Raw genomic sequence first — 24,826 nt, forward strand, 5'->3', positions numbered from 1 at the left:
ACACACACACACACACACACACACACACACACACACACACACACACACACACACACACACACACACACAGAGACTGATTGTTATAATAAGGAATTCAACATGTATTCTCTACCTCAGGCTGTGTCAACTAAAAGTTGACAGCCTCCACACATCTCCTCTAATAGATCTGCTCCTTGGGCGAGATTGTGCATGAAAGGGTTCCGTAAGTGATTCAGTAAACTTTACTGATCAAAGATGAAGTTGTTATCAAAACAGAAAAAGGTGTACTGCTTGAAGTAGGCTATATATCGCCATCATTACTCACAACAAAGGTTGAGTTCCTGCCTTTCAAAGGAAATACCCTCTGGATATAATTACTCTCTAATAGCATATTATCCACATGCAGCAATTAAAACAGAGATGCAGCACTTTTCTTTGAAAAGGAGAATCCCAGGGAATGAAGGGCTGTTTGTCTGTCCATTACAATGGTGCAGCTTTCAGCTTTATGTTGCTATTCAATGTTGGATTTTTTTAAAGTCATTTCAAAGCTCCAAATTGCCAATAAACACAAGAAGTCTTTAAGAATGAATTATACAGACTCACCTCCAAAGTCACCATTTTGCACAGTTTACGTAGGCTAACATATATTATCTAAATATTGGAGTATGGGAACATTTTTACCATTCTATATTTGGTTCATATAAGCATCTTTCATTGGACATATCAGCAGTTGCTTGGGTTGGATTGCAAAATAAGTACTCTGGTGGTCCTTGTGTCAACGGTAAAATGATAACCTCAGGGGAAGCTGTAAGAATGCGTGGACACATACATTCCACAAGATATCGCAACCTCTGTGATAAGTTTTATCAATATTTGCAAATACTCCAGAGCATACCCTGCCCCAGATACATATTTAAAAACGTGCAGGTATTGTTTAGGGTTGTTACTACTGACCCATTTTCACGTAAAACTGTTTCTTTGGTATGCGCAATTACGCAAGATGGTCCACCCTGACCAATAAATCCCACGCGTTTGTAATGAAATGACAATGATAGTGTACAAAGTTCTGGTTTAACTCACAAAGATGCTGTCGAAAGACCCATCATAAAACAAAACTGGCTTGTCCAGTTCAAGTCGGTGCGTCTGGTCATTCCCTGCTTCCAGTAACCGGTCCCTTACGCTTGGTCCGTAATGAAAAAGTTCTCCCCGCGTTATGCTCTGCACCGACACCACAAATCCAAGAAAACTCGCATATAGGAGCCATCCCTGCTCATGCCAACCCATTGTTCGTGTTTCAGGAGCAGTTGTTCAGCTCTGTGATTTTTCCAAGCCAGGTTAGTGGAGAGTGACGCACAGAGTCCACTAAAGAAAGTTCAGTCAGAGTTTGGGGGAAACATGGGGCGGAGTTGAGAGTCGCGCTGAAATCTGCTTTCATAAAACCACCAACACTGGAGAGAGAAATGAGAAGCAGGTAGCCTATACTTTTCCTTTCATGCCGGTACTTAATGATGTGGTTATGACTGTATGCTGGCATGCTCTGGGTCAGTTTACTAGACATCTGCAGTGATGGCGTTGGGCTTACTTTGACAAAACATTGGAGTTATAACAAGGGTTGGTTGAGGACAGATGTAGCCACTGAGGTCAGTTTCACAGCAAATTCCTTTATCATTGTTCCACTATTGCCAATACAGTAGAAAGCAGTTATCACTGTCTAGGTGATAAGGAACTACAACACAGGGGCCACTGTGTGCAAGGTCCAAGTGTCTCCAGAGGGACAACACTGAACTGTATTAGCAGATTTGGATACAGGCCAAGGGGCCATCAGAGCATGGACCAGTTACCAGCAACAGAGCCCCATGGCCGGTTTGATTGAAACATTATGTAAAGGACAATATCACAAAGCACTGTACCATACACTAATCATCAGACTCGACTCCAGCTGGGATGATGAGGGGCATGCTGGTAATGTTGTTCAATTCGGAGCGGTTTCTGCCCTGCTAACGGATGGGCAGTCATCCATCACCAACCATCCAACACTTTGGTCCACTCATCTGAGCAACTGTTGGCCACATTGCCATGACAATTTAATATGGGTATTCATGGTCCCCAGATCTGTAATTCATTTGTGTGACCTCTGACCTTTTGTTTGGCGCAAATATTGGCCCAAAAAATTATTTTGCCAACACTTTGGTCCACATCAATGTACTTTGAAAATGAAAATAAGATGACAAATGACCTCTCAATGAATGACGATATTTACACTAGATTTGGTATAGACTATCATGCCCTACAGATGATTCTGCATTCTTCTTCTTCTTCTTTTTCTACTTATTATTATTATTATGATTATTATTATCATATATGATGACATCATGTATTTTGTGACTCCCTTTACCTTTTCCCATGTTCACCACCAGGCCAAGAGACATCAAAACTGCTTTCAGTTTGGTATCATTGATCCTTCCTTACCGGGTAAATAACATTACTCCTCAGGAAGTGTAAACTGACCTGCATGTGTTAAATTGAGAGTTTCCTATAATCTTTTTCTTTTGAAGTATTTTCAACGTCTCCGGCCTCTAAAAACTTCAAGTGAATTTTAATCCAAGATGAAAAATGTAAATTCTGGCCAAAGTGCTCTCATCTCACGTCCAAACTAAGGCCACAACTTTTGATGAAGGGTCCCAAGTAGACACTGATTTGTTTTAAGGAACAACATGGCAAATAAGTTGGAAATCATGGAGGATGAGCTTTTTGTGAACACTTTTGTGGAGCTACCCTCTTGCACCTCCCTCAGGCCAAAATACAGAATGACTCTATTGCTGTGAAATACACAGGGAGATAAATGATTATGATTCTAATGATTCAATTGCCTTTTCTTTAGCGTCACCCTCAGGGGAAACCGTCCATTTTTAGCTTCTCTTGTAGGGCTTTAAGGTGAGTTTTTCCCTAACCGCAGTATGGACAAGAACATCTTGTGGGGCTTTTTCTTGCTCCTTTATGTTCTGGTGCAACACAGAACCTAAACAGCCATGATACCTTATTTATTTGAATATATTTCTGCTTCAAATGTACTGGAATTATCTGGATTGTTGGACTGTATCTCAGTTAAACCTAAAAAAAAATTAAATCTGCTATTAGCCGCTAATGTTGTCAAATGGTTTCATGTCAAGACTCATTGGGTCCATTCATTCAAAATATGAAGATAATATGCCGCAAATAACATGTCATATTTTGTCTCAGTCACCATGTGAAGAGATTATTTTTCATTGCAGATTTTGAACCACACTAGTAGTAAATAGTGAAGAGCAGTATGTGTTATGTTTGTACCAAGACTGGTTACTAAGAGTTTTATCTATCTATCTAGAGTTCCTCAGATCAGATAACCCCCACTTAGGATACCTTTTCTCATATGCCACAAAGGCTGAACTCAAAAGTCATCTTAAGACATTTATATATAAACCGTTTCACTTTTGAAAAGATCATTTAAAGATGTACCATGCAGCAACCTTTTCCTGAATACACAGTATTTTGGAAAGAGATCCGTCATAAGTTAATGAAACATTTATTTGTTTCCTTTGTATTGCTTACTTTTTGATTCTCATCTGATTTTAGTACCCTGTGTTACATTAATTCTCCACTTTTTCCCTCCCAGCCTCTCAGTCTTTCCATCTTTACACAGTCAGAACGGGCCACCTTCTGGTCATTATTATTATTAGTTTTTATCAAGTTTGCATTTGTGGTTTCTAAACATATTCTCCATGGAATAAAAAAATTTCAGAGATTATTATACATGTATATACAGTACATACCATAAGTACATCAACACCAAAGAGGTATGTGTATTTGTATATTTTATTATTCAACAAAATATGCCTGAGATGAATTAAATAGCGAGGGCTAATTTGCGTAATATTTGAATGTATTATTAATGACTGCAGGACTTGCCAACAGTGCTTTGAAACTAAAAATAGTTCACATAAGTTAAAACGTAACAATAACTACACTTGTCTTCATATTTACTATCTAACATTGCCAATATTCACGGCATACACATTGGGCCCTTGTTGGACTCTCAGTGCCTGATGGGATACCGACCCTGTGGCCCGTGATCCTGATAACTGGGACTTGTACGTGTTTGAGTGAGTCTGTTCTGTCTGGACGTGTTGCTTGGAAACCAGCAGTGGACTGGGGTCTGATATGCATGTGGCAGATAATTAGACTGAAGTGTCATTTCGTTACCACCGTGTTATTTTTCTTTTCTTTTTTTTATTAACAGACAAAACTGGAGGCGTGGGTGATTTAAAGGGCTGGAGCCAGACTGAGGGAACTCTGGGGACAAATACAACATTCATTAGTAAGCATTAGTTATTAATTAATGAATAGCATTTTTTTAATGATTTGTTTTGCTTCCACATCTAAAAGGCTTTCATCTACTTCTCTGTCATTATTATATACAGAATTATAGTGTAAAATGTCATAATGTGGCAAGTTATGATCATAATCATTCAAAGAGGGAAGTACATAGTTGACAGAATGCTGTTTGTGTGGGGCCTGGGTGGTAGTGGCCCTGTGTGTGAAAAGATGAATGTATTACAGCAGTCAAAGGTGAGCTGGAGGGACCTCCATCCTTGGCCTTCCTCATGTTCACATGCCCCAGGCCTGTGAAACAAAAACCCCGACCACCACTAGCCATAACAAACCTCCCTGAGGTTGGGGTGCAGTGCAGATTAAATATATTTATCCTTGGATCATAAACCAGATTCTGCTTCCCTGACCACAGTGGTGTAGTCTATATGACACGCAGGTATACACAGCATACCCACTAGGAAAGCTCCAGGATTTCCATATACCTACTTAAAAATGCCCAATGACATGCAGCAACATACTTTCTATTATATATTTGATATGTTTTGATTTGTCATTTGTTATTTTCTTCTTCCCATAGGCTAAAAAAAGGTATTTCCACTGTAAATTGGTGCACAAAACTGTATCCAAACAAAAGAAATTGAAGATTTTTTTCTATATAGCCATAACTCTAATAAATGTTTACATGTAAAATACATTTTAGTTAAAGGCGCTTTCTTGGCACTCAAGGACGCCGCACAGGGAATTCATATATTAAAAACAGCAAAACAAATACTATACATAATAAAATAGCAAAACAAATACTATACAGCAAAACAAAGATGGTAGTAAATGTAATGTAACATCTTCCTTCACGGTAGTTTAGTGCTATACTACATGGTATCTTTTAAGGTGGTTTCTTGTGATAGTTATCCTGTAGGCTACCTCTTTTTTAATGTAAAAATGAGTTTACCCATTAAATGTATTTACTCTAGACCTATTTGTAGTAGGCAAATATATATTGTTTATATACTCAGTGTTGAATGATTTTGCATGTGATATATTTTTCACGCAACTTTATCAAATGAAAGTCAAGAGGCTACATCCAACAGCTCTGGGATTCTCTCCTGGGATCAGTAGAGCGGCGGGAAGCCCCATCACAGGGTTAAAGGTACACTAGTGTGCGTCAGCTGATGCGTAGCGTCACGCAATGAGCGCGAGGGGTTTGGAGGGGGCGGAGGCCGGTCCTAGCACTGCGCTGAGCTCCTAGCTGCAGCCCTGAGCAGCTTCCTGCCCGCCGCTGCTCCTGACAAACGGCTCTTTCTCATCACTGATCATGTGCCTCACTCTCTGGCTGTCTCCGGCCGCGCAGCAGGAAGTTGGCGTTGTTTTCTTCCCTTTGCTTTGCTTTTCTCCCTCTTCTTGACAGTTCCGTTCACATCATTATTTCCCTGTTGTATTTGTTGTTGTTGTTGCTGCGGCTCTTACCTCCGCTCTGCGGGACGCGAGAACCGAGAGGCTGGCGCTGTAAAGCCCGGCAGAAGCCCCTTCCGCGCCGCTCCGCTACCTCCTCCCCCGGCCGGGGAGAGCAGGTTCATGGAGGCCTTGGTGGAGGAGAAGGAGCCGTCGCCGATGGATAAGTCCATGCCTCTGCCTACCTTGAGCCCGGCCCTGCCTCCCTACGTCACCTTGGGCCTGACGGTGGTCTACACCGTCTTCTACTCCCTCCTCTTCATCTTCATCTACGTCCAGCTCTGGTTGGTCCTGCGGTACCGACACAAGCGCTTCAGCTACCAGACCGTGTTCCTGTCCCTGTGCCTGCTGTGGTCGGCCCTGCGCACCGTGCTCTTTTCCTTCTACTTCAAGAACTTTGTCACAGCCAACAGTTTGGGGCCCTTTCCCTTCTGGCTGCTCTACTGCTTCCCTGTCTGCCTCCAGTTCTTCACACTCAGTCTCATGAACCTTTACTTTGCACAGGTGAGTTGACTAAGGTGCTGTCAATAGAGTCAAATGGGTTACATTTTCATAGTAATATGTCACCTATATGCACTTGTATCTCTCTAATGTATCGATTGATTATTGATTGATTGATATCTGATCCTTTAGAGATAGATCAATCTAAAACCATTGAACTAGGATTAACAATGTTAAGAATGTCTTATAACTAATGACTGTTTTCCACTATTGATTAATTCGTCAATAGTTTTCAATGAATTACTTAATCAATCATCATTATGCTAATAACAAATGGGGTAAAAAGTCCATCACAAGTCCCTGATCCCAGTGTGGTGTTCTCCAACATGGTTTTCTAACCAGCCATCGACTCTTTGACATTTTTGCTTGAGAAGGCATTATTATCAGAATTTATTGTTGATGATTCATTTGCTGTTAATCAATGTGAAGATTTTCTCAACACCAATCTGTCAAATCTCTATGTATTCAGTTACTTAATGATCAATGATGTTCAGAACAATGCCACTGGATTCCTTTGCTTTACAAAAGAAAAGGTTTAATTTAGTGTCTTTTTAATTATATCTTGCTTTAAATCTGATTTGTGACTTTAAAGAATTTATCATATCAATAATATGAAATGAGAACATTGATATCACCACTAAATTATCATCCAGGCCTACCGGCTGGAGAGAACACATTTGATACAACTCTCTAATAGTCACTAATATTAACGTTATCGGATAGCTAGGACCCCATAGGACTGTCCACTAAATATTACCTGGTGCTACAGGTGTAACACACTCTCATTCAGATCAGCTACAAAGTGCAATGCAATGAATTATTCCTTCGTACTTTATGCTTATTTCATCCAAATATCCATTAACAGCTACTCTGGCCTCTACCTCAAGCTTATTTTTAGCATAATTCTCTTGTACTGATTTGAGTCACATATTTACGAGTTTGCAGTGTCAACTGCACAACGCATTACAGTACATGCAGCGTACTTATATGTCCAGAGTTCCCAACTCTGCTGTTTGCAACTATGAGGTTCCTGTTTCAGAAGAATGGGTCTTGTTTTTTCAAAATAAAAAACGTATAAATAGCGAGAATGCAGAAGTGAAAATGGGCATTTGCATGATGCAGAAACTGATTTCTTTTCACAGGTTGTTTTCAAGGCAAAGTCCAAATATGCACCAGAGCTTTTGAAATACAGGTACATGCATTTCCTAGATTTCATTTGCCATTCTATACAGTATACATATATAATCCATTTACTGTCGTGGCTATATCCTTCTTGGGGAGAATAATGTGTTTCCTGACCCACAGGCTTCCGCTGTACCTGCTCTTCCTGTTCATCAGCCTGGTGTTTTTAGTAGTGAATTTAGTGTGTGCCCTGCTGGTGAGGATGTCCTCTGCGGAAGCACACACCATCGTGCTCGTGAGGGTCGCCATCAACGACACACTTTTTGTCCTGTGCGCCGTCTCGCTCTCCTTGTGTCTTTACAAACTCGCTAAGATGTCACTGGCCAACATTTATCTGGAATCCAAAGTAAGAAATACTTCCCTGTCCTGTGTAGCTTTGAAAGGGGCGTTTGGGGGGGAAAGTAGAAATTAAAACATAAAAAAAAAAATTATGCTTTGTACATTTTTTAATTTTTTTATTTAACCTTTATTTATCCAGGTAAACTGTTTGAGAACCACTTCTCATTTACAAACATGACCTGTACATAGTGATTGTTTCCTAGCAACAGAGTGTCGTTTTTGTGCATGCCTGGTTTGATTTCACAAGCCAACAAAAAAGATAGCTTGTGCCTTAAATTCTAAATGTATTACAGCTATTCTTACGTTCAGTTTCCATGTGGTTTTAGGGTTTTCTATATGTTGTAATCAGATTTCAATTAACTTCCTTATAAAATGATATGTCACTAAGATCAACCACATCTTTGAGTGGCTTCAAGACATCACTGTTGTTCATTTAAATGCTTTCCCTAATGCTTATTGCTTTTCGGTCTAATTGTTTTTGACTTATCTGATTTCTCAGTGTTTTTATTATTGCTCTTTCTTTTTGATTTTAATCACTACTCATACATTCTGTTATGATCATTTCTAACACTGGTAACATGTTTGCGTGTGGGGGGGATGGGTTTAAGGGGAGCTTGTATGTGATTGAATGTGTACTTTGTACTGCGGTGTCTTGTCTTTTGTATTGTCCAGCGCTACCGAGGACACCGTTTGAAAATGAGATGCCACATCTCAAGAGGTATTCCTCGTACGATAAATAAATAAATAATCAGTTAACGCACCTCTTCAAACTGTGCAGGGGACGTCAGTGTGCCAGGTGACAGTGATAGGAGCCATCGTCATCCTCCTGTACTCCTCCAGGGCCTGCTACAATCTGGTCGTCCTGGGACTCTCAAACAAGCGCATTACCTCCTTTGACTACGACTGGTACAACGTTTCAGACCAGGTGAACCACCTGAGGTCGTAATTCCATGAGATTTGAGTTAATGTGAAAATAATGTTGACTGTTGAGGCCAGTTGATCATGTGTAATGATGAGTACCAATGTACGTGACTTATGACTGTTGTGAGATGTGTTTTTTTGAAAATGTTTGCCTTCCTGGTGGCTTTTTCTCTTGATGATTGTGATTAGGAAATACAGTTCCATCCGTCTCTGGGTTAATGTGCTGTATTTATATAGCGCTTTTCCAGTCTTAACAACTGCTCAAAGCACTTTTACATCTACAGGAGACATTCACCATTCACACACATTCATACACTGTGGCCGGGGCTGCTGTACAAGGTGCCACCTGCTCATCAGATAAACATTCACACACATTCACACTCCGATGCGCAGCACCGGGGGCAACTCAGGGTTCAGCGTCTTGCCCAACGACACTTTGACAATGACTGCAGGGGCGGGGATCGAACCACCAACCTTCCAATTGGCAGGCAACCACTCTACCACTGAGCCACAGCCGCCCCCTAAGAATAGGCTTTTTCTAAAGTCTATGTTTTGTTTTTCAGGCAGATTTACAGTCGACACTGGGCGACACTGGCTACATTGTCTTCGGAGTCATCTTGTTTGTATGGGAGCTGCTCCCCACGTCGCTTGTGGTTTTCTTCTTCAGAGTTCGGCAGCCCAACATAGACAGGGTGAGCCAAGCAAGGACCCTCAGCCAGTGGTTTCCAACCTTGGTGACACAAGATGAATCTAAAGGGTGGCAATATGATTTTTACAAGGAAGCAGATTAACTTATACTGTAGTTCATCTCCCCAAAATGTCCGTTTCTGTTTTTGTCTTGTGTAATACAGGACAGTTTTGTCGGTTCAGGCCTCTAAAATGTAGTCACGTTAAGAAAAAAAGAGGCACACAGGCTGAGAACTGTCCTGAGCCATATGCAAATTATGTGTAACACAGGTTTTCTAATGTAAGACTATGCTATCTCATGTTTTTTTTATTTTTGTGTGTGGCTTGTCTTGCAGAGTGGCTCTGGGCTCCCTGGTCACGTCTTCTCCTCCAGGGCGTATTTCTTCGACAACCCACGGCGTTATGACAGTGATGATGACCTGGCGTGGAGCGTCATGCCTCAGAACATCCAAGCCAGGTAAAAACACCAAAAAGTAAGAATGTGGCAACACGAAGATAGTTCAAATGGCGTTGTTTAATGGGTGTTGGTTTATTTGATTCTCCAGTCTGGCTGCTGACAGTTACGAGTGGGGGAGCCAAAGCAGCGGCGGCATCGGCGCCTACATTGGAGGGGAGGACAGTTACACCCTCCCAACTCCTCCAGAGGAGCTCAGCCATTACTGACTGGAGTTCACTGGGACTCCTGCTGACCTGTGGCTTTGTCCCTTTATTTGTATATTATTTTGCACATGGGCCTTAAAGTTGCCCTCCACTCGATACATTCATTCTTCTATTTTGTCTAGAGAAGAAGAACTATTAGACTTTTCTGCCAGTATAGGAATTTCCACTGATTGGACATTCAATTTGCACACTCCTTGTACAAAGTAATCTAATTCTGACTGCTTTTAAACAACTTCACTGTATATAGTTTATATTAAATACCACTTAATATATTTCCTGAACTTTGTAATATGTACTCCATTACTATTGTATGAAATGTGTTTTTTCATAAAAGATTTGGATAATCATTTAATTCCTAGTAAATAAAACAGTTTAAATGCTGGGAAAGATGCAGTTCATTTGTCATAATACGCAAATACTTAATTGACATTCAGCTGATCATGTTTTCCGTTATATATTTCTTCTTCAGGACTTTAAAAACCGTCCACCACCTCGGGGGGCGGGGGTGGGGGGGTGGTTCATGAAGACTGGGTACAGTAAGGATGGGAAGCTGACCAGCGTGGTGGTTCCCCTGTTCAGAAAGGGGGGAACAGAGAATGTGTACCAATTACAGGGGTATCACACATCTGATGCTGGAAAGGAGGGTTGGGCCAATTGTCAAACCTCGGGTTGAAGAGCAACAATGCAGATTTCGTCCTGGTCATGGAACAACAGACCAGCTCGTCACTCTACCAAGAATCCTTGAGGGAGCTTGGGAGTAAGCCCTTGTCTTTGTGGATCTGGAGAAGACCTATAACCGGATCCCCTGGGAAGTACTGTGGGAGACGGTGAGGGAGTTTGGGGTGAGCGGGTCCCTTCTCAGGGTTTGCCTCCGCCAGGGCTGCGCTTTGTCACCAATCCTGTTTGTGATATTCTTAGACAGGCGTTCTGAGGCGTAGTCGGGGTGGGGTGGGGTTGCAGTTTGGAGGGCTGGGGATCTCATCGCTGCTTTTTGCAGGTGATGTAGTTTTGATGGCATCATCGGCGTGTGACCTTCAGCGCTCACTGGATCGGTTCTCAGCCGAGTGTGAAGCAGCTGGGATGAGGATCAGCACCTCTAAATCTGAGGCCATGGTTCTCAGCAGGAAACCGATGGGAGTGCCTTCTCCGGGTAGGGTGTGAGTTCTTACCTAGTTTAGTCTAGTCTAGTTTGTGGGCAGGAGAATGACCAGAGAATCGGAGCAGCACTGTTGTTGCTGTGACAAAAAAGAAGAAGATCTAAACCAAAACATAAAGCTCTAGATCAAAGAGCTCAATTTTGGTTCTTACCCCCAGCTATGGTCATGAAGTGTCAATACCGAAATGACTAAATCACGGGTACAAGCGCCCAAAATGGGATTTCTCAAGATGCTGGTATCCTTAGAGATAGGGTGAGAAACAAAGTCATTGTGAGAAAGACAGTTGAGGTGTTTCAGGCACCTGGTAAGGATTCTGGTAGTCATTGAGTACTGTACAGCTGAAACTGGTTCAGAGTTGGACATTAAAAGCCCAAACATCCTTCTGATAAAGCAACATCAGAATTTGTGGCAGAACAAAAAAGAGCAGCAGGCTGGACATGTTTCACACTTCTCCCCATTTTATTAAATGGTTGCACTTTAAAAGCACTAAATACATCATGTACCCAGGAATCTAACAGAAGACAATTCTTTAAAATTTAGAAAGTGATTGTGTTTTATTTACAATATGTAATATATAAAAACATTCTCACGATGTATGTATTTGACGCTCACCTTTAGAGATTGTCTTGGATAAGGTATGAATTGGTTTAAAAATGTTAGATTAGTGACTCATTTTTATTAGAGCACTAATTTGTTTGTCATCTAATGCATTCATTGATCAATTAAACCAAAGGCTAAAACAAATGGTACAAAGTGCAGGAGATTAAATAACCTTAGAAAATGTTTTTGCAAAGCCATTTATATAATAATGTACTGAGTAATAGTGGAATTTGCCACATGATCAATATGCTATTACACTTATCACATTATCTTTTTTTTTAATTTTGTGATAAAATGTTGTACTTTTCAGAAAAGTTAAGACAATGATTGAGGGGAAATTTTGAATTTGCTGATGGTTGGTCAGTGTAAAGAATTTTTTTCCCATCACAGGAAATCTAATTAATGCTGGGGTCCAGAAATCAGACAAAACAGGGGCAATCCACTGAAGGCCTGCAGAGGGCAGCATGAAACTGCATATGGTGCAAACCGGAGAGCTTGACAGGCAGTAGTTGTACTGCTGTCAGATGTGTGTTTTCCCTTAAAACTGTGCTAATTTAAATGAGTGTTAAGAGAGAGTAGGAGGCACACGTCATCAAATGACCGTTGGCATCTACTGTGCTGAAAATGTTTGAATGCAAACTAAGACCAAACCATTTCTGTCAGAAAAAAAGTTGTTTTTTTAATTCAGATCAGTCCTCATATTATTGCAACCTCAAGTACATTTTGCAATACAGTAGCTTATAACAGCTAATTCCATGTGAAAAGCATAACACCTTAAGCATATGCAGAACACTGTACCTTTAAGAAATTAACTGCAAAAATAATATGCAAAAGATGTAGATTCTCTGGAAGCTTAATTCCTGTTGATTTTCTGAAAATGTAAGCTGTTAACACTAAAGAGGTGGAAGGGAAATAGACAAAAATCACACAATCCCTTTCAGTACAATGTCATGACATTCAAGGTCCTCTGGTTTGCCCCGCTTCGCGGAAAACAAACACAAATCACTGTTTTTGTTTGTTTTGTCTCCATAAGAATGGATCCTCCACACACTCGCACAAAAGTCTGCTCTTTTGCCATGTAAAACGCACACACGCACGCACGCACACACACACTCTCTCTCTCTATAGGCCACTTTACAGATAGAGCACTTAATGGCTGTTTGTAGGGAATGCAGCCCCCCCCCCCCCCTAGCTGGGATCGGATGGTTTACCAAGTTCAACCTTTACTCCTTTTTCTCCCGCACCTGCACACAGAGGAAACACAGACACACAAGAGATGATGTAAAAAAAAAGCAACAAAAAAAAAACAATCAAGGCCTGAAACAATGGAATCAGGATTGTGTAGTTTGTTCATCAAAACCTACTTGTTAAGTACTTTTCTTTAGCTCTGGCACGCTCATCTGCGTCAAAATACCACACCGTGATGGCATACCTGCGCGGACAATAAGAGAAATAAGTCACTGCATAATAGGCCGGATGATCTGAGTGTGTGCAGTGGACTGCCTCGGATGCTGACCTGGTGGCGAAGGCGGGCTGAACCTCGTGAGGGTTCCGTCTGTCAGACCAGAACAGCAGCAGACGGTCAAATTTGGGCTCTATGTCGGCAAACTGGGCCTTTCCTTCTGGGAAGATACGAAGGAGGCCACCGTGTTCCTGAAAGAGTAGAAGAAGAAGCAGCAGCAGCAACAGCATTACGTATACAAATCAGAACAAAGCAATAGCAGGAAGGTAAGGAGACACTGTAGGAGGCAAACACTACGTGAAGCCTCTCCGCTGATCACATTTATTTTTCTCATTTATCTGTCGTGTTTGCATCTGCATTAAAAAGTAAACATTCATGGAAAGGAGAGGAAGTCTCTTAGAAACTGCATATATTACTCATACGAAAGATCCACTTAAATATATCTCATGTCGGGCTTTCAAAATTATAAACATAGGACGACAATGTTAAGGAAAAGGGTTGTCCAACTAAGGGCTAAGAGGAAAGCTCAGGATCGGAAGCAACAGCGGGGGGACGGCTTTCCTGTGGAGGGATAGGAAGAATAACCCACAGGAAAACTGCTCTAGCTGGATAAAGGACCTGGAGAGTGAAAAAGCAGATTGCTGCAAGCGTGCCGCTTAAACTCTCACACAGCTGATATGATAGGCCCCTCTCTTCACACGCAAACCCGCAGAGCAAAAAGGCTCATACCCTTTGTCGGGAAAGTAATGCTATTCCCATTTATTCTACTTGAATGGGGGGGAATGCCGGTGGTGTGACAAAACTAAAGTAATGCTATTCCCATTTATACTACTTGAATGGGGGGGAATGCCGGTGGTGTGTCAAAACTAAATTAAGCACAATGGGGTCATAGAAGACAGGAGAAGTGTTTTTCTTTTTGCAACACGTAAGCAGCTCAAGCACGACTATATATATTTTTTTTAATCAAGTGTTTGACTGCACATAAATCCTAGCATTCAGTGTGGCGGCCTGAACTGATAAGAGTGAGCACAGGATGGGCCAATACATTACAACCCAAAGATGTGATGTACTGGATGTTGAGTCTGGATGGATACAAGCAGTATACTGTATGATACACTATGCTGTGACCCCCCCCCCCCAAACAGACTGACTTTTGATTTTTTTTTTACGTAAAACAAAAAAAACAATGCACATGGTAATAAAAATCCAGTAAGTAAAAATGACTCAGCATAAATTATGATTTTAATCTTTAGTACCATCTTTTAGGTATAACTGCTTTTGGATTAGGGTTGGGAACAGAAACCCGGTTCAAGATTCAAACCAATGTCAAAATGCCAGGTACCGGGTACCCGTAAAAATAATTAAAAAATAAAATCTGTTCCGTTTATCGGCCACCCAACAACTACACATTTGTTGGGTACACACACGGAACGGATGAAACTGTGCAAAGCAATATATTTTGTTTTGGCAGTATAGGCAAAAGTCCCGCACATTTTTTGAAAAAAGAAAAAAAGAAAATCTTAAACTTGAATCTCAACCCGGTGTTTTTTTTCTCTAAAATCCAAGTCTGCGTGAGACATCACATATCCCAAAAAATAAAAATAAAAGTAAAAGCTTAAAAGTAAAGCTATATTGAATTTGTTTCTGGCTGTTAAAGCCATATTTTACTCTATTTCAGGCTACTCTGAAACAGAATCCTCCTGTTCAACCAGCTTCATTCCAACTCTGGGTGAGACAACACATATCCAGTGTGTCTCACAGGTTATATCGGAGCATTCTGATGTAGCATTTTTCAAATTAAAGGCTTAAATGATCAATTAGAGCTATATTTGAAATCTTTTTCAGGCTTTTTAAGCCATATTTTACTCTTTTTCAGGCTACTGTAAAACTGAATCTTCTGTTAAGCCAGCTTCATTCCAAGTCTGCGTGAGACATCACTTATCCAGTGTGTCTCACAGGTAATATCGGACCATTTTGATTTAGGATTTTAAAATTAAAGGCTAAAATGTACAAGTAAAGCTATATTTGAAATCTTTTTTAGGCTGATAAAGCCATAATTTACAATTTTTTAGGCTACTGTAAAACGGAATCCTCCTGTTAAGCCGGCTTCATTCCAAGTCTGCATAAGACATCACATATCCAGTGACAGGCTGCGCCTCCAACTCCTCAGCAAGGTAACCAACCTGCTGTTGTGTGGAATAGTAGCCGTGCCATGCGCTGGGAAAAAATCAGAACACACTTTAACTTTCTACTGACTGACAAATGCACTATAATAGATTTATCAGTTGATCACCTGCTGTATTTCTGAATGAGTAGCTGCTCAAGGAGTGTATGCTGTAGTAATAAACAGACTACAGACTATCTACACAAACATTTAGGTTCAGGAAGGAGCTAAGCTGCTGCGCCAGAGGGTTTGTTACACAGAACCATCTGAAAAGCCGTCATTGGAAACAGAAGAAGGGCAAAGGTGTCAGGACAATTACCTTTATCTACATTTAGATCAAACAAAAGAGCTGGTCATTTACACATCCAAATCACCACCTGGACTGAACCATACCCAAACCCATGGCCAACCAGTTGAACAGGTCAACAGTTTTAAATATCGGGGACTAGGACTGGGCAATATTGAGAAAAGAAAATGTCACAATATTTTTGACCAAATACCTAGATATTGATACCGCAACATTATTGTAGTGTTTACTATTGGTGCTGTCACAAAATATTTACAGAATTAGATTTTTGATTAATAATCATTAGTAATGTGGATATAATGACTAAGTGGTTAAAGGCAAATAATAAAAAAAATTAAGCCAGACTGGCAAGTTCAGAAAATGACATCACTTTAATGTAATGGAACCTTTAAAACCAGGAAAAGACAAAACTTAAGCCATATTACAATATGACCATATCCAAAATCTAAGACAATCTCTAGTCTTCTATCACAATATCGATATAATATTCACGTATTGCCCAGATCTGGGACTCATTAAAAGACACTAAACTTAACATCAAGGAACATGAAGTTGAGTTCACTATCATCCAGAAGCACGCACAACAAAGATTACATGTCATACGTAAACTAAAAATCCCTTTCTGTTGCCCCCACTTCCTGCTCCTAATTTACAAAAGCATCATCCACCCCACCCTGCTGTACTGTTCACCCTGTTTTTACACAATGCTAATCGCCACCTGCAAAAACAAACCCACTAAAATCACACATACGGCCTTTTAGGTAATCAGTCACACCACACCCAGCCTATCAGACATGAATGCCACACCCATCACACGTTTAGCACGTACAATATCAGCTGACACAGACCATCCCCTGAATCAATTCTTCACACCGCTTCCATCCGGCCGCAGATACGGAGCACTGAGCTGGACTAAAAGCCTATTTCAAAGAAAGATTTGTCCCCACCACCATCACAGTGCTGAACAAACTATAATACTGCCACCACCACCTCAGTTGCTTTGCAGTTTTCAAATTGGATATGCCTATGTGGGTGTCTTAATGCGACGTGTTTTTTACATGTGTTAGGTGTTTTGTGTGTTGTCTATGTGGTGTTATGGAAAGATATGTGGAAATGATTATCCCTGCGGGACAATAAAGTCTATCTATTAGGGGTGGGAATCTCTTGGGGCCTCACAATTTAATTATAAAGCGATTTTTTCACGCGTGATTTAAAAAACTATAAATCTGAATCTGATGGGGCTGTCAGTTAAACGCGTGGATTGGCAGTAGCTCAATCCGTAGGGAGTTGGGTTGGGAACCGTACAGACTTAAAATTACGGAGTGTGGATTGGTAGCTGGAGAGATGCCACTTCACCTCCTGGGCCCTGCCAGGTGCCCTTTAGCAAGGCACCGTGTAGATCATATGTAGGGTATATACACAACGCCTTCAGTGCAATTCTTTGCTATTCTTCCAATTAAAAAAAAACTCTTCAGTTCTGGTATTAATGACGCTATTGCAGCCACTACCCTAACTTCTTTAGGAGCAGCAGTTGTTGCTTTGAACCAACAGTCACCTCTCTCTGTGTCATCACACACACCTAAACCACACCCGGATCTTCCTGTGGCAGTAGTTTGGACACAAACGCATTACTTACAGCCCGGTAAGATGGATGTTTGTTTACTTCATTGTGTGAATCGTGCGATGTGAAGTAAGGAAACAGTGGATGGCATCCTGCCTTTCCAAGTAACACAAATCTAATCTAGCCAAACCTAACACCCCTATGCCTGCTGAGAGCACGCTTCACAAAAGTGCTACTTTCCGCAATGTGATTCATGCCATGTGTTAACTGTGAAGGCTGGATGGTTCTGGAAGAATTGACAGGAACGGTGACTTCTGATTGCTGAATGCTGAAGCCATGAAAACGAGTTGTGTGAATGTTTCTGCATGTCTCCGGGACAGCTGCAGTAGACTGGTTAACTGTCCTTCCCTCTCACAAAATGCATGCTTGGAGAAACACTCCCACTCCTGCGACCCTGAGCAAGCTATAGAAACACAGCACTTTTTATAGCACTTTTGCATCCTGCATGTTGGATTTACAGCAGAGTTAACCTAACACCCACACGCTGCAGCTTCATAATGATTGTGTATAGACATGAAGTAAGCCCGCACGATTCGGGGAAAAATAAGAATCACAATTTCTTTTGCTTCGAATTGATATCACAATTCTCTGCCACGATTTTTTTGACCAAGACAAAACAAAACAAATTGGCAGTACCAAACTGATTTTTTGGCACCTACAGCACATTGAGCATCACCACAAGCCTGTAAACATAGAGGCTTTAATGAAGAGCAGGGAGAGCATTGCAGTGATCGGGAATGCTTTAAACCCTATTGTATATAATCTGTATAAAACTCACAGAAGAAAGTAGTAGCGTCAGTGATGCAGTTTGCTTGTAAAATTAAATAAGAATCATTAGTCATTTAAAAAAACAAAAGAAGTTATTTTAAAAATAAAAATTGTTTAAAAATTAAATAGCTAACAGGGTGAATCGAGATCGCGATTTCATAACGATTAATCATGCAGGCCTAACATGAAGCTGTGGCAGAAAAACACGATTTAGACAATTGTGGCAAATAACTGAACAACAACTGAACCTATACATTCAAAAGCCATGTCTTTCTCTAATGAAGCCGCAGTATCCAGGCAACCAAAAACTATAAAACAAAGGTCATCAGATGCCTAATAAACAGCCTATCAGAGACCGGATTGGAATAATTTACATGTACCAGAACATGGCTTGTTTGAATAATTGAAGCCTGCGCATGAACCCTGAAATCATGCATAGCTTAGTTGATTAACTGGGCCAAATTCTCTGAGCGGGCAAAGCAGAGAAAGAGGAGGTAACCTTGCTCCTTATGACCTCATAAGGGTCCAATTTTCTCAAAAGCAAAGCAGGATACCCAAGGCTTGGTTTAAACCTATCGGCATTGCCACTGGGGGACCAATGGCAGGTTGGGGGAATGCATATTAATTTGCATTAATATGCATTAATTGTGTGTTAAATGTTCTAGATGTATATATTTTTTAAGTAAATAAGATAAACAGGAAAAAAAACTGATTTTTTTTGTGTGCAAAAGTAACAAAAAAATGGTAGTGTTGCAAAGGACAGGTCCCTAATACCTCTCAACTTGTTTGATGGTCCTAATCTGTTCAGCAGCACTCATAGCCAGAAGACTGACTCTCTGACTGCATTTTCTGCACCCAGAGGCACATACCTGTAGTTTCCTGTAATTATGTCATTTTCATATGCAGATCTGGAGGTCAAACATGTGAGGAAGTCTGGAAGACAATCTCTTGTCTACTAACTGTGTCTTGTCATGTCACTGGCTCATCAGAGAAGCATATGAGCTATGGCCAATCTAATTTTATTGAGGTGCGTGGGTTTAATTAGTTTTGGTTTGATTTTGGACAATATACAGTACTTTAAAGGTGCAGTATGTAATACAGACAGCTAGCATTAAATAGTTACTGCAGTACAAATTCAAACTGCTGGAGAGAGTCGTCTCACCCGGCCCCTCCTTCCCAGTCTCGAAGTTCACAGAGGTTGCCAGGTTGAGATCGCAGCATCCAACAATGTTGCTAGACGATAGTGTCACATAGCCGGACACAACTCCACAGCACAGCACAGCAAAGTAGCTAACGTTTGATGCTGGCTATGTTGACTGTCATAAAAGCACATGCTCATGCGGCGCATTTGACCCCTTGCTGATTTTGCAGGTTTGTCCACTTACAAAGAATACAACGACAACATTTTAAAACATACGGCATCAAATAAAGTATCATTGAGGAAACAAAACTGAGGAATTGAAATAGGCTCTCTAAAATTGAGAGCACAAATTTGTTTCTATTTTTCCCCATGACATCCGCTGAACTTTTTTTTTTTAATATAAATGTCATTGAATGTGTACGGTGACCCCCGTGCGTAATGCTGCATGATGCACTGAAGGAGGACTAACCCAAAATGGAAGAGAGAAAGAGACCCCAGGGACCACGACGATTTAAATTTACTAAAGCTGTGCTCTTAGATCTATAGATTTAATTGGGTCCAGTAGCGAGGGCAACGGGACTTGTTTGGATATAATGTAGTTCAGGTTAAATCTTGTCATATACCTGTAGGTCTGGTATGTATCAAAGCTGTCCCAGAGTGTCGTAATGCCCGTGTAGTAAGGTTTACCTACATTGTGCGAGAGGCCGAAATCATAGTTTGAGTTGCAGCAATTACCGAGCGTCTGAGAGTTTTTTTTGTGCTTTTTCTCTGCCAGTTGGCATGATTCCGCATGATTTGGCGTCACTGTCAGGGTCATTAACATACTTATCAGCATTCACAAGGTGCTTTGCGTTGACCATTTATGGTTAAGAATGGGCGTGTACAGGGCGGGATGAGAGGCTGATCACATACGCAGACTTGTGGGTAATCTGATTTATAAAGGGAACATTGCTTTTGGGCATACGTCCACTTTTAATACGGATCCTACGCACAGTTTCATAAATGAGACCTCAGGTGAGTAGGCTCTGTCACACAAGACAATGCTGTCAGTGAGAAAAAAGCTTATAGGCTTTTTTAAAGATAAAAAATTATTTGACTGTTTTATGATGTTCCTTCAGAAAAACACAACCAAAACCCAAGTGAACCAAAACCCCAAAATTGTTTGAAATGCCAACTTGATCCAAATAGTAATTTTTCTGCAGTGAGGGGAGTAATAAACTACTGCAGTATCGCCAAAAGTCTACCTATGTCTCCACTTACCTCCAGGAGGAACAGTGGATGTGTGGAAGGTAGCAAGGGGGCGCTATTCTCTTTGATTGGGTGTGGCTGGATTAGCATGATCTCTGCATTGTAATTGATTTACAATAAGGGAGAGCGGCCAAACAATACCTACTGACACATAACCTCATGTTATATGCTTGTGACTGGAACATCAGACATATGGCTTTTTTGCTAATCATTTTGTGTTGATGGTTATTTCAGTTATTGCAAATCCCAATTGAATCAAGGTTTACAACAAAAATTCTAATAGAAAACAAGAGAATCCAATAATGCTCCATTTGAAATAATTATCATCTAGTACTAATAACCATTATTCCCTCCATCACTCACATACCTTGGCAGTCCAATCTTTATTAAGGTAATATATGCATGTGACACAGCGCCCATCGCCATTGGGATTGTCCACATGACGCACGTATCCTGTCCCCTTTCCAGGGTAACACGCCACCATTGCCTGAAGACAGGAAGATAAGAAAGCATGATTAATAAAAACAGATACACAGGAAGCACAGACATATGCATTCCATGTCCAGATCGTATGTATGTGTCATTAAACAAGTTAACAGTACTGCCTGAATTCAAAGAAGGAACAGTCAAGGGTGCTTTGGTTTAAAAATGTGTAAAATTGTGTGCATGTGTGCAAGTGCGGATGGGGTCACTGTGAACCAGGGATGTAGAAGCAGCTTTTGTCGGCCCATGACGTGGATGCAGAAAACGGACTTGGCACAGTCCTTGCCTCACCTGCACCTAGATTGATACAAGCAGTGGCAGCTTACAACACAGCTGCCTCATATTAAACTTTAAACTAGTGCGAAAATAAACCGGAGATATCATGCAGCACGTCAACTTCCCCTTGCCTTTTCCTGCTCTATTAAGACTTGCATGATCTGCTTGGCTGTTGGCAGTGAACCCGTATGAGCTCGTGTAAACCTCTTGTTGTAAACAGTGTAAAAAGTCCCTCGGAAATAAGACTCACAAGTGGTGACTCACACACTGCACACAGGGGGACTGTGACAGAAGCACTTAGCTTTTCTTCAGATATAAGACTTCCATGGAAGACTGCAAAATTAGACTGCATATAGTTTATCAGACAACAGACAATAAGCACTGGAAATTACATCCAAAACGTGTGGGACACCATGTAAGTGTGTGGAGGAGCTGAGATGAGTGGTGAACGTGCACAAACACACAGAGCACACTCAGCCCTCATGCACCATGTCTAAGCAGTGATATGACAAACAAAAGGCAAGCTCCGCCACATTCTTCAATGCACTTGGATCAACATAAACCATAGCAAAATTATTATAAAGCACTCAGAGCGGACTAAACTCCTTCACTCGCTCTATGGTTCAATCTAGAAAAGAAGAAGACAGGATACACTATATTTAAAAAAAATTGGACTTGAAGGAGTTGAACAGAATCAATTAATTAAGACTATGGAGGTCTGTCAGTCCACATTCTGATAAGATACATTTTATTGTACTACATACCAATTGTAAAGGCCGCTCAATTAACAGAATATTAACTGTAATCACTATTTAGGTGTCTCACGATTAAATGAAGATAGTTGACTGTGACAATAATGTTTAAAATGCTTGCTCTGCTTAAAAAGGTCCCAAATATCCACCTTACTGAGATTACTGTGAGAGAAGGTGATATTCACAAGCATGTTTAAGTATTAAAAGTCCCATGACATGGTGCTCTTTGGATGCTTTTAAATAGACCTCAGTGGTCCCCTAATACCATACCTGAAGTCTCCATCACAAAATTCAGCCTTTATGCAGAATTAAAGCCACTAGAGCCATTCCCACAATGTGCTTTCCTCAGTATGTGTCATTTCTGACTCTGTAGCTTTAAGTTAGGAAAAGGATGGTGTTTCGGGGTGTGTGTGTGTGGCCTTGACTAACTGCCACTTTCCTCATTTGAAAGCCATGATGTCTCTCTTTCTCATGGGTGGGCCAAATTTCTCTGGGCGGGGAAAGCAGAGAAAGGGGAGGTAACCTTGCACCTTATGACCTCATCGGGAGCAAGATTCCAGTCCGGCCCAGCTGAGCTTTCATTTTCTCAAAGACAGAGCAGGATACCCAGGGCTCGGTTTACACCTATTGCCATTTCTGGCCACTGGGGGACCATAGTCAGGCTGGGGGAACTCATATTAATGTTAAATAATATCACAAAGGGAAATTGTCATGCCATGGGACCTTTAAAGAAACTGCACAACAAATCAAGTGCTTCCTAGTGCTGCCTACCAGATGTATAGTTCTAGGATGAAGCCTGATATCTGGTCTCTACCCTCCTGCTATTTTGCGAGGGAACCGTCATGCATCCGGGGCTTAGCGCAGCCCAGGACGGTTGCCATTGGTGTAAGGAAAAACCACAGCAAAACTCAGAGCACTTTTTTTCTCCTATCCCAGAATAGATAACCAGTAATAATGGGATATTAGCAATGCAAGACTTAGCGTTTCCTAAACTAACAGCCAGTCATGCAGCCGCTTGTGCAGCCTGTGAAAAATGTTTCTAAATGTCACGGCTGCAGTACACAGCAGAAAAGTAATATACAAGAGAGCAGATGGGATAAAGAATATATGCAAATTGTTGTTTTTTAGAAATGAAAAGCTGAATGTTGATTTGAATGAAGAATCTGTGTTTGCCAGAGACAAAGAGCAGTGGGCCAACAATATATGGGCTAAGCCAAAATTGCGTATTTGTGTGATGATAAAAACTGATTATTGCATGGGAATTATGTCTCAAAGGCAAAGATCTCTGTGCTGAGTTGAGATCTGGTGTTTTAACCTTCAACTATATTGTACGATATTAACGATATGTTAATGTAGATCTGTCCCATGTGTTGTTTGAAATATATAGAAAATGAGTTCCATTTTGTTTGTTACCGCCCTATTTACTGTGAACAGCATGACTCTTTGTTTAGTAATATAAAAGCAGATATTAATTTGAAAAATATGGATGTAGGGATTTAACGGTATGAAAACTGAAACTCATGGTTATAGTGACCAATAGGGCTGTAATCTCCCAGTCGACTAGTCGATTTACTGGTCGATACATTCTGGCTCGACCAAAATTCTGATTGGTCGATTTTTTGCAGTTTTAATTCATCAGGTAGAAGCATCGACTGTTACGGTTTATGGGTGGAAAGCACTAATTGCTAATAGGGGTGTTTTCAGAGCATCCCTGTTTTACAGGTAACAGTCTGTCTTTAGAACACCCCCCTTGTTTTCACTTTTTTTTGGATTAGCCCGACCCACTGGGGACAGATTGAAGAAGGAACTAGAAAGCCTTGTTTTAGTGGTTTGCTGAATATTTCTTTAATTGTAAGGGTTTAATTTACAGTCAGTCCTCCTCTACCATGTCAAGGAAATTCACCAGTGTGGCAACATTTTACAAAAATAGATAACGGAAAAAAGTTGAATGCAAAGTTTGCAAGTAACAGTTTGCATATCGCAGCTCGATTACAAAGATGGCATATCACCTAAAAACGGTAAATTAAATTTTCTGCGTTAGGTTTCCCTGTCTGTTTTGAGTAGGCTATATGACCATATCAGAATTGGCATAGTTTATAGTCTAATAATCATTTTAAAACTAAAGGCGGTGAAATTGACAGCGGTGTCAGAGCCGACAGACGAGTGGCATTTCTTTGCAAAATAATTAGGTCAAAAATGATTTAATATACTGCAAATAGCCTACAAGCCCAAGTACTGCGGGACAGTACAGTTAATTAATCTTTTTTAATTAAGCATTTTTTTCGCCCCTCCGCAACTCAAACATGAAGTCTACGAAGTTGTATTTGACGTTACATGTGAAGTTGGAAGTGGTTTTGAAATATAAGCAAATAATGCACATTAATTAATAGTAATTAAGCATCTGACTAACTATGAACATTATTTACCAAAACTAAATGTTATAGCAACCAGTATATAACAAGAAACACTACTAAGAATTACATTAATTTCTCTGTAATAATTAACATAAATGTAACATATTGTTCAGTAACAAAAACTGAGAATAAGCGGCATCTGTAACAGCACACATATCCATAACAGAGCAAACAGTGTGATACACCTTTAATAGCTAAGCATGTTGCTCCCCAGGCCAGTGGGTACTTGGCGATTGCACCTTGCTAGCAAACACAACCTGCACCAGTAATATTAAACAATCTGCACATCTATCAGCTATGCAATAAGAAACACAGAAGCAGTAATATTATCAAGGCGATGATAATAT

General features: G+C 40.7%; 3 protein-coding genes across 3 annotated transcripts in view; 1 reads left to right on the forward strand and 2 right to left on the reverse strand.

Annotated features, from left to right (window-relative positions):
• Positions 1-1,473, reverse strand: part of nid1a (nidogen 1a) — a 15,426-nt gene extending 13,953 nt beyond the window's left edge. Inside the window, exon 1 of the mRNA XM_034897665.1 lies at positions 1,060-1,473. Coding sequence (XP_034753556.1) covers positions 1,060-1,263 — 204 coding nt within the window. The 5' untranslated portion in view covers positions 1,264-1,473. The remainder of the gene's footprint in view (positions 1-1,059) is intronic.
• A 4,087-nt stretch (positions 1,474-5,560) lies between these two features.
• On the forward strand, positions 5,561-10,358 carry gpr137ba (G protein-coupled receptor 137Ba). Its single transcript, XM_034897666.1, has 7 exons — positions 5,561-6,300; positions 7,440-7,489; positions 7,603-7,825; positions 8,597-8,743; positions 9,303-9,431; positions 9,762-9,883; positions 9,972-10,358. The coding sequence occupies exons 1-7, from the start codon at positions 5,920-5,922 to the stop codon at positions 10,087-10,089; spliced, it is 1,170 nt and encodes a 389-aa protein (XP_034753557.1). The 5' UTR covers positions 5,561-5,919; the 3' UTR covers positions 10,090-10,358.
• A 2,138-nt stretch (positions 10,359-12,496) lies between these two features.
• The window catches only part of egln1a (egl-9 family hypoxia-inducible factor 1a), a 29,052-nt gene continuing 16,722 nt past the window's right edge, over positions 12,497-24,826 (reverse strand). The window contains exons 2-5 of the mRNA XM_034897668.1: positions 20,922-21,041; positions 13,360-13,496; positions 13,208-13,275; positions 12,497-13,087 (exon numbers count right to left, since the gene is read on the reverse strand). Coding sequence (XP_034753559.1) covers positions 13,032-13,087; positions 13,208-13,275; positions 13,360-13,496; positions 20,922-21,041 — 381 coding nt within the window. The 3' untranslated portion in view covers positions 12,497-13,031. The remainder of the gene's footprint in view (positions 13,088-13,207; positions 13,276-13,359; positions 13,497-20,921; positions 21,042-24,826) is intronic.

The sequence above is a fragment of the Etheostoma cragini genome, chromosome 17 (genome assembly GCF_013103735.1).
Source record: "Etheostoma cragini isolate CJK2018 chromosome 17, CSU_Ecrag_1.0, whole genome shotgun sequence".
Lineage (NCBI taxonomy): Eukaryota > Metazoa > Chordata > Actinopteri > Perciformes > Percidae > Etheostoma > Etheostoma cragini.

Coding starts and splice junctions, on each gene's coding strand:
- gpr137ba (XM_034897666.1), top strand. CDS start 5,920: ATGGAGGCCTTGGTGGAGGAGAAGGAGCCGTCGCCGATGGATAAGTCC. Junction 7,490..7,602: donor CCAGAGCTTTTGAAATACAG/GTACATGCATTT, acceptor CCTGACCCACAG/GCTTCCGCTGTACCTGCTCT. Junction 8,744..9,302: donor GGTACAACGTTTCAGACCAG/GTGAACCACCTG, acceptor TTTGTTTTTCAG/GCAGATTTACAGTCGACACT.